Source organism: Acyrthosiphon pisum, chromosome A3 (assembly GCF_005508785.2).
Source record: "Acyrthosiphon pisum isolate AL4f chromosome A3, pea_aphid_22Mar2018_4r6ur, whole genome shotgun sequence".
Lineage (NCBI taxonomy): Eukaryota > Metazoa > Arthropoda > Insecta > Hemiptera > Aphididae > Acyrthosiphon > Acyrthosiphon pisum.
Window position 1 is genome coordinate 3,789,581 of NC_042496.1, and position 10,915 is coordinate 3,800,495.

At 29.9% G+C, this 10,915-nt stretch overlaps 1 protein-coding gene across 1 annotated transcript in view; it reads left to right on the plus strand.

The window, feature by feature from the left end:
* Window positions 1-2,786: 2,786 nt before the first annotated feature.
* LOC100168346 (troponin C) overlaps window positions 2,787-10,915 on the plus strand; it is a 15,288-nt gene continuing 7,159 nt past the window's right edge. The window contains exons 1-3 of the mRNA XM_001942639.5: window positions 2,787-2,950; window positions 3,161-3,233; window positions 3,299-3,442. Coding sequence (XP_001942674.1) covers window positions 2,948-2,950; window positions 3,161-3,233; window positions 3,299-3,442 — 220 coding nt within the window. The 5' untranslated portion in view covers window positions 2,787-2,947. The remainder of the gene's footprint in view (window positions 2,951-3,160; window positions 3,234-3,298; window positions 3,443-10,915) is intronic.

Consider the following 10,915-nt stretch of genomic DNA (forward strand, 5'->3'; position numbering starts at 1 on the left):
TTCAATAATACCTATATAGGTACATAGAGTTGAAACATTTAAGTTGAAGCAATATTTAACATATACTCACCATCGATGGAAATACAAATCGAATATATATATATATAGCGGTTATTCACCATCATAATATTATTAACTCAAGGACCAGACCATATTATACCTAATCAAGCATGCGATAAATCTCAAATGTCCACTTTTTTTATTTTATAAACAAGCGACATACCCACCTAATATTAGGTAATATATTAGGCAAATAAAACCTAATTTATAAGATAATATGGTTATATCCTATTTCATCGACAAAATATATTGTGATCGGGTATCATTATCATGATATTAAAGTATGGGCCACTATATAGCGAATTATAGGTTGAAATATTTCTCGGAGGGTCGAGACCGCACCCGATCCGGCCCTGCGTCGCAGAAAAAATGCTTTGAACCACTGATGCTGATAATAATAATTAGGATAATATATAATAAATAACTGTTGAAACGGGGATGCGACAGAATGATTTATCGGGGGCAGCAAACGTATGGGCAGAAAGGAAATATCCCAAGTCATTACGGACTATATACGGTTATCTGCTGGTGCCGATAATTAACAAAAAAAAGAAAACAACCGAAAAAATGTTTAAAGCCGGTCCCTTCTCGCGCGATACGGTGGCAGAGGGAATTAACCACTGTAGCACGAGAAATGGCATCCGGAAGTTTCATCCGGATATCCGGCACTGTAATTTACGATGTTTTGGCAACCGTTCTCGTCGCGGACGGTTTTTTTATTTTTCAGCAGATAAGTATGAATATACAATATTATATATATTATGTGTACATATATTTTTTTAACTATACGCGCCGAATATCCTTCACAGCTTTGTAATCTCGGCTGGCAGAAGCGAAAATCTGTTGGAACAAGTAATAATATGCTAATATAAAATAAGTATAAATTCGCTATCCAATCCCATCCCGTACTTGGTGCAAGCCGGGCATTCAAAAAAGTTTTCAATGGATTTAGCATAAAAATACGGATTTACAAGATGCGTTAACATAATAATATGTAATATTTACATTATTCTATAATATAATATAATATGTACACGTTATATACATATTATTATTGTCACATATTTACATATTATATTTAATAAATAAATAAATATATATTGTATACCAATATGTAAAATAATTTTTATGAATAGTTTCCTCTTTCTTTTTTTTTAAAAAAAAATCCTTATAAAAAGAAAATATTTTTATATATTTATTAACATAGCAGTATGATGTTATGTTAAACATAATAGGTAAATAAATTAAACTATTACGGTCAAATAAATTGTCTTGTAAATTATAATCTTACGAGCGATATAAATACAATTTGTTTGTAATGGAGGATAGATAGTTATTATGTTAAATAATAAGTACCTATATACCATAGTCATAATATTATTATGCTGGGTTGCATGAAAAATGTATTAATTTAATGGACCACTAAATCATGTTTAAGGGACCATTAGATCACTGTTAATTCGTTAAATGTTTAGTGATTGTTCGTGCAAACCGGCAATAGAATATTACTTTATAGTTTATAATATTACTCTATGTCTCTATAATGTGTTTACCTACACAGCCTAATTACTATATTAAAGATGATTTATTCGGTAACAGAGTTATCACTTTTAAACATGGTTGATGGTTATATAATATGTAAGACGTGCTTACATTTAGGCTAGGTATACGGTTAAGGATTCGATTATGTAGTGGTTAAATACAATCTCAAAAAGATACGATTATCCTTCATATCGGTACCACGCTAAAAATTACAATTAATGAGAAATATAATAATAATAAATTATCATAGTCATCAAAGTTAATGTTTTTTTTATAATATCAAAAACAAATTTAATTTAATAAAAAAATTAATATTTTATGATCTTATAATAGGTATATTATAATATAGCCTTACCTATATTGTTTATTATGAAATTAATTACTTCCATAAAACAATATGTATTATAAAAATATAATATAACGTTGACGTAGGTACCTACGAATAGTTCGTGATTAAGAGGCTGAACAACATACTAATTTGAATGATAAAATCAAAAAATTATAATTTGATAGATATAATCTTCGTACGAATTCATACCAAAAAACTTTACACGAAAACCTTTTAATTTTAAAAGTACGTTATCTAGAACCCGGGTAGGATTAATTAAAAATTGTTTTGAAAAAAACTTCGTGTGATAAAAAAATTTCGTTCAAATTAAACGACATACGTACGCTGCAGTGACTATGGAAATACGCATACTATAATAGCTATAATTTGAATTTTCTTAACGATGCAATGTCGGATAATAAATAATACTTGTTTTGAATACTTATACTATACGCAAATCATATTATTATCGGCGAGATTTATTATAATATATTATGACATAATATAACACATTCCGATTGTTCTTATTATAATGTTAAAATTAAATTTTAAAAACTTCAGTTTGTATTTATAATTGTTTATATTGTTGACAAAGTATAGATAGTTGTATATAATATTTAATATGTATTTATGAAATATATTAATTACTAACGTCTGATAATTATGCGCGTATTGTTTTTCTCGAATAAAAATAATCTCGAGTTGGCCTACTAATGAAATGGCGCACCAGATGGATGTAAAAATATATGTGCCCCCACTCGAAAAATCGGCGCTAAAAATGTCTTTGCAGTTCGATAAAATCAATTGAGTTTTAATTGGCTTCATGTCATTTATACGTATTGAAAGGTAAATTAATACTATAAATAAATCGTCTTGTCTCGTACACTCGGACGTTTGTGCGCCATTGTTACCTCAAAGCTTTCGTCGGGCACAGATTCAGACGATTGTCCGTCGCACATCGTTCGACGTATTTCATTATTTTATCATACCACAGCGACCCGAACGAAAACATCAGACATGGTAAGTCATCTCTTCAGATACTTCTATATTGATTAATATTATTCTGAACGACAAATAAAAGTTAGTCGCCGTCGTTTATATAATAGTTCGATACACATCGACGATTCACCGACGATCGAATTTATAATGAAAACAACGACGATGTGTATAATAATATTAAATCGTCGTGTACCTATTATAAATTTTATATAACATATATTATTATTATAGTCGTGGATGGACCCGGTCCCCGAACCCCAAGACCTCTCTGAAGCCATAACGTTGAGCAAAGATCAATTGAAAGGTAACGACGATACGGTTATTGATCTTTTCAAGTGTTTTTATTAATGGCGTGTGTATCGTATTAAGTTTTGAGAAAGGGTTTCGACACGTTCGACACTGAGAAAAATGGCAAAATTACGTGCGCCAACATCAACATCATTTTGGACATGTTGGGTCATGCTACCGACGCCGGAACTGTGAAGCAAATCGTATCCGAAATCGACCACCAAGGTAAGCGCAGTCGATCGAACGTAGGCACGTCTTCGTAGGCGGAAATCATTGGGGGATGTCAGACACCCAAATATCCCATAAAGCCTCCTCCCCAAAAAAAAACAGACATATTTTTAGTTTTGTGGGATGGAAGTCGCCCCCCCCCTGAAATTTTAATGGATTTACGCGCATATGCGAGTCGGCCAATTCATTATAATAATAATAATAAAGTCATTGTGATTGTTTTCGTCGGCGCGCTGTATCATAATATTATTATTTTTATAACATTGTATTGTGTAAAAGCGGACCAGAAAATTTTCATTTTATTCAATTAGATCGGTTGTGTAATATTTTATTAAAAATATCTGATAATGCAACACAGACCTTCAGATTGTCGTCGTCGTGTTTTATAGTAATAATAATAATAATAATAATAATAGACTCGATACACGCAAAGGGCCTTCCAGCGAATATACCTACTAAATACTAGTGTACGGTATTATATCATTATGTGTTATAATTGTATGGACGTTGCCTAATCTTGGCGCGTTTAAACGTACTATGCATATTGATACTTTTGATTTAATTAGTTTATATCGTTAAACATTCAATTAAGTGGTGTACCTAGGTATATAAAAAAAAACTCGGTCGAATATATAGATAGGTACCTATATGTTATTATCAAACGGTTCTCGAGAAATTTTTTTCGACCACTACCTACCTATATATATATACGATACTGTTATTACACATCCAACTTTTTTTTGAGCGCAGTCCAACGAAATGGCCGCAAACATTTTTGAATTTGTTTTTGTCCGTCTACAAAATGTATACAACGAATTTAGGCCGCTGGACTGAGTAGGTATAGTAGCGTATTGGTTCTCTGAAATATTGTTATTAAATTATGATTAAATATTATTCAGCCACTACTATACGATGATATTGTTATATAGACGCAATCATTTTTTTATTTGATTTTGTCCGTTAAAAAAATAATTTATATGCAATGAATTTCGGGCGCTACAATTATATTACAAGTATAATATATTTTTGATCGAATGAGATATTTTATAAATCATAATCCAAAAAAGTCATCGAGAAACCAATAGGTATTTAAAAGCAACAATTTAATGTTGTCATAATACAATATTATAGTATCCGATTGAAATTTGCCAACCCAAACATTAATGCAAATTCGAGGTGATTCCCAGCAACAACACTGTCCGGACTCCTGTTGCACATTTAAAGCGACCGTTAAAAATTCTATAAACCTATTATAAAAACTCAACCAACTACGTCACCACTTATTGAAACGTGTAATATTACCTATTAATTAACAATATAATATTTAATCGTCTGAAACAAAACATTACTGTTGTTCTGTATGTCGCGATTTATACGCCACGTAGGTATATAAAAGAAGGCGGTCGAAGATCTATCAAACGGTTCTTTTGAAATTTTATTCGACCACTGCGTACCTATGTATAGGATACTGTTTTTACATAGACAATTTTTCTAAGCACGGTCCACCGAAATGGCCGCAAACATTTTTTTGAATTTGTTTTTATCCGTTTGCAAAATATGTACAACGCATTTCGGGCGTGCTTTATTGAGTACCTAATAATGTATTGGTTCTTTGAAATATTGTTATTCGACCACTATTATACGCGATGATATTGTTATAAACGCTTTTTTTTAAACCCGGTCTATACCGAAATAACCCCAAACATTTTTTAATTTGATTTATATGCAATGGATTTCGGGCGATACCGTTATACTAAAAGCAGTATAGTATTTTCGGTCGAAAGAGATATTTTATGAATCGTAATCCAAAAAAGTTATCGAGGAACCAACATTTAAAAGCAACAATTTAATATTATCGTAATATAATAATATTATATCATCCGATTGAAATAATTCGCAAATCCAAAAATGAATGCAAATGCGCGAGGTGATGATTCCCTGCGGCAACACTGTCTCGATGCATAATATGTTAAACGCGATCGTTCGAAATTTTATAAACCTATCATAACAACTCAACCAACTTAATCAACTTGACCAACACTTATCGAAACGCGTAATGTTACCTATCAATTAACAATGTATAACTTCAATCGTCCGAATCAAAACACAACTGTAATGGTTTTGTATACGCCGAGATTTGCGACAAAATGTTTCGCATAACTCATTTTCCTATTTAATTTTATCGCGTGATGAAATCGACTATTCGCCCACTCCGATGGCCGCCCACTTTATTTTATTTTATTTTTTTTTTTATTTCCCATTAAAAATAATTCAATAAACAAATGTCGATGCAATCTACTGTATGATAAACAAATACAATTATATTACTTAACAAATGTATACCTACACGCGCCCCAACGATTACCTATTATTTGTTGTTTAACGATTTGAAAGTTTGAATTTTCAATGATCTATTCTTTTTTTATATTCACGCTTTTTACAAAAAAAAACACACTTACGATAGGTACCGGCTACTAAACATAATAGTATTATGACTTGTAAAACGAATAGTAACCTTAAATTATTATTTTAGTTTAGACGCGTTAACAACAGCTATGTAATCAGGAGATTTTCCAAATAATATCATAATATATATATATTTTTTTTATAAATTGCAATTTAAAATTTATTCAATTCATAATATATTACGACGCACTGACTAATAAATTACCGTACCTAGTTCGATTCAGTATAATAATATTATACAACGGGCAAGTCCGACGTGCGTATACAAAAACGAATAATATTAAAGTCCTTAATATTATGTTCTCCACTAGATTGAACCGATGCATGACCCTAAACGAACACAATTTTTCGCGTACTCCTTATACATAGACGTCATCACACTTTCTAGTGAGAAGTGTATATAATAATATTATATGCATATATGACGCGTATATCTATTAAACGTCTGAAATAATAATTTGGTTAATCCGACGAAAATTGTTAATACGTCTTATCCTCTACAATATCCACCGGGTACGCACGCCCACGCTAAAATAATAAATACTTACCTGGTTTTGCTTAATGGGTTGCTCAATAATATAATAATGCGTATCTAAGAAAAGTTTCATAAATTAATTAATACCTATGTATGTCCTATTGTTACGAAAACGATCGTGGATTATTATAAACCGTAGTTGTCGATATAGAAAGTGTTTTGTAGCGAATTTCAAACAATGTAGGTATATGTAGGCACAAACAAAACCTAAGGATTTAGTTTTATTTTTTATGAAATAAAACGGTCGACTTGTATAATAATAATATAATACAGTCATGTTTCTATTTTCCGTTCTCAACACGCTACTGTATAAATAATAATAATAATATGCAATAAAATACATTTGACATTTAATATTAAAAGTAGATCACAAGACGTAAAGTACTTGGTACTTGGCGTTGTTAAAGTGTTTTTTCGTTTGTACCTATTTCCAATATACGCATTATATACGTCTATACGAAATAAAAAAATTTTAATAATATACAATTTATGAATGTCATATTTTTATATTTTACAGTTCAGAGACGCATGTATAAAGCGTATCTTAATAATTTCTATAGTATTACGAATAACTTGATCGAGCTCAAATAAAAGTAGGTACTCAGATAGTAGTTTTTGAGGTACCTATGTGAAAAAAAAACACACACACACCATAATATAATATGCTCTCTCACCGTTGTATTTATAATATGGTAATCGATTTATGATAAATATGTACTTTCAAAATAATATTTAAAATAAGGAGGAAAATTTCGCAAAAATTACACGTTACGACAAAATATAATTGGGCTTGTATTAAAATTTATATTTGTCTAGCTAATTCAAAACGTATATTATTATAGTAAAAGTGATACCGTTTTAACGATAAAAATATAAATTTACGTTATTAAATTATCATGTGTGATTATTATAATATGATTATACAACTTCGAAAAATATTATAATAATTGTAAAACACTTTGCGCAATCTATCTATTTAGTTTAATAATTATAATGTATAAAAAACACATCCACACGTCATACAATTAATATACAATTATTATAATTGTTTTCACAAGTAAGATTTAAACTTATGTTTAAAATACGTAGGTACATGGTTTTTACAAAATCAATTAAAATTAACTCGGGGATTAGTTGGTGGAGATTTAGTTTTTAATATATAGGTACACCGCCGTGTAGAGAGTACAAACGAAAATCGATGGGTAGGTAGGTACTTTAAACGGTTCACTTAAATGTATGTAATAATGTCTAAATTTATTAAGGTTGGTTCTTCACAAACTTACTATACCAACGCGTTAAAGTAAATTAATTAATTAAAATCAGTATCTTCAACAACGATGTAACTTTACTTAGGCGTTTTCATGTATACGCGTATTATATACATCCGGTCCACGCCTTTAAGCTATATTATACAGCTGTATACGATTTTGCTTTTTATTGATCAAACAAAAACTTTCTTCCAAATAGGAAATAAGGCACGTCGAAAAATTAACTATATGTTTTAATAATATCATGTTATTCTAAAATACGTTTTCTGGGTTTGGTCCCTAAATCGTTGGTATTTAACGTGACAAGAAAATCTGTGTGTAAACAGAAATCTGTCAGTACCCGTGTGTTCAATCGTTAGGGTTGGGAGGGGCTCCATTTGCCATGACTAAACCACGTGTGTTATTCTGGTGCAGATTCGGTATTGTATAATATTATTCTTTTTAATTCAGATTTTTTCCAGTTTAGGTTTATTTGATCACACGTGTACTTTATTTTGATTTTGTATTGAATTTGATGTTTTTATTTCTGCTTGCGTTGTATATTTTAAGTATGGTGTTTTTATCAGTTCTATTGCCCGGTTTGGTTCTATCGATACACTTGTGATATTTTTTTCCTCTCAACTTGCTCATTCAACAAGCGTACTGGTATAATAATATATAGGTACAATTTAGAACATTCACGAACATGTGTTGAAATAATTACACAATGTTATAGTTCTTATTGGACCCGAATCTACGCAATGAGCTTTGCAACTAAATACGCTTCGTTTTGGTTTCACATAAACGCTGCAGAAAAGTTCACAAAGAAAGCTATATTTACTCGTCGAAAAAGATAGACCCTTCAAGAGGTACTATGCGTTATATACAAGCTTGTATATTATATATATTTAGATATATATAGCTAGCTAGTGCATGATGAAATCATTGTATTGGAAAGGAAGGCCGACTGGGCATATGGATGAAGGTTTATAGGCTTCAGCGTATTTATTATGATATTATATGCAATCTAAATTTATTTATAGCTAGACTTATAATTGAACATTTTTTAGACTTAATAAGTAGGGTACATAAAGTTTGTGGCACTATCAAGCTTAATATTGAAGCAAACAAAAATACAACAATACCGCATGTCTGAGGTCAGTAACTTAAAAACTGTGTTATATGTGTCGTTTTTATTGATGAATAACATTTTCGAAAGGCTTACAGTTAAATTATTAGCCACATTTATAGTATTTGAATTAAACATTCAAAAGAGTAGCGTGTTGTGGGTTAATTTCAAATGTAAAAACGTTGTTAATTGATCGGTGTCATGAAAACATGGCAAACTTTGTATTTAATCACTCTAAAACATGAATTTTAAATTTTAACTCGATTGATAGAGACATTAAAAATACAATATACTAAACTATACGTATTCTTAAGTGTTAAATATAAGCGATGAGGGTTCTTTGCGATCTATTTTTTTAAACTTTTTACCACTGTATGAAGCTTTACAATAATATAATAATATTATTATGAATAATGGCAATACGGCACAATGTCATGTAAAAAACAGACAATTTTTTATTTCAACAATATAATATAATATAACAAAAAGAGATTTTATGACGCTGAAGAAAATAAAAACCTCTTAGTCCGTTATATGGGTACACCTAATAAATAATATTCATAAACTAATATTTCATGAATGAAAAAAAAAACCAAGTACATACATATATAATGTTTAAACGTGTACCTGATATTATAATACAAAATAGAAAATCCGACCACAGTTGATCGTAAGTCGTGAGTTCGTGACGTGGTTGAATTTAAATGTTTTGTGCCTGAAAAAATTAATTTTCCATATTTTTAATTTTTAGCGTATTATTTTGCATATCATTGATTTCTTTTGCCGCGTATTTTGTGGGTTTTTCAATTCTATGTACCTATAGGTATTGTATATAAATCCTAAGCCCCGTTAATTAAAAAAAGTGAGAGAGTGTGTGACCCCACAGTTACACTCTGGGGGTGTAAAACTTCTTTCATATGTAATTGGGCCCGTGAAATTATAAGTGAATTAGGGAGAGAGTGAGAAAAATCAATACAATAAAAAAATATATAATTTACTATAGACATTTTTGTTTATTAATGAACATATATAAATAAATAAACAAACGTGTCGTTTCATTTTTCGTTACGATTTTTTTTTCCATCCACATCTCAAGAAAGAAGTTCTACTTCAATAAAAAATTTAAACAGCGTGGTACATTAAACGTGCTACCTATACACTTATAATATTTTCTTTTTCAATTTTTGTACTTGGTATTTTTTTTAAATTTCAAATCATATTATCTTTAATTTTAAATTCACATTAAAAATATTTTTATTCAACATTTTCTCATAAATATAGGTACACTAAAATAGTAAGACACAATAACTGCAGGCTGATAAAATTTCTTTGATAAAACACTATTGTGTCATTAGAATGCATAATGCCATAAAATATTCTCATCACACTGAATATATTAAGTCATGATATACATTGTTTCCCCGGTTAATAATAACTATACAACTGCATCATATTATTATACTTCGGAACTGCATAAGAAAATATATTATAATAAGTATCATAACTACTGCAATTTCACGAACAACAAGTGCATCATGTTTAATTGGAATAACCATGTGATATTTCTATGTGAACTTTTACGTTTCTTATATGTTGTATAGCTGGACAAAAAAGAATTTCCTATATTATGTGCTGACACAATTTTAGAATTTTTTTTTCAATTTCACTTGCCAATGATTTTTATTTCGTAATAATATGTACTATCATTCTATTCATACCAAAACAATAACTCAAACTTTCGTCGTAAATTTCGATTTTAACGTGTAGGCGTAACATGAACAACCCAATTACTTTAATAATACGATAAATCATTTAATTATGGTTTATGGTTTTTTTTTTTATTATAATATTCAGTGGCGCACGCAGGGGTAGGGTTCTAGGGTTCTGAGTTCTGACCCCCTCTGAAATGGGGAATAGTAAGTTCCTACACGAGAGTAGCAGATAAACAATTACATACGTTAGTTCCTACACGATAAAAACCAGGTACGTATGTTAGTTCCTACACTGCGGAAAAAGGTACATATGTAAGTTTCTACACGGCGGAAAAGGTTGAATATGTATATACGAATTTAAAAAAATAAATATATGATAAT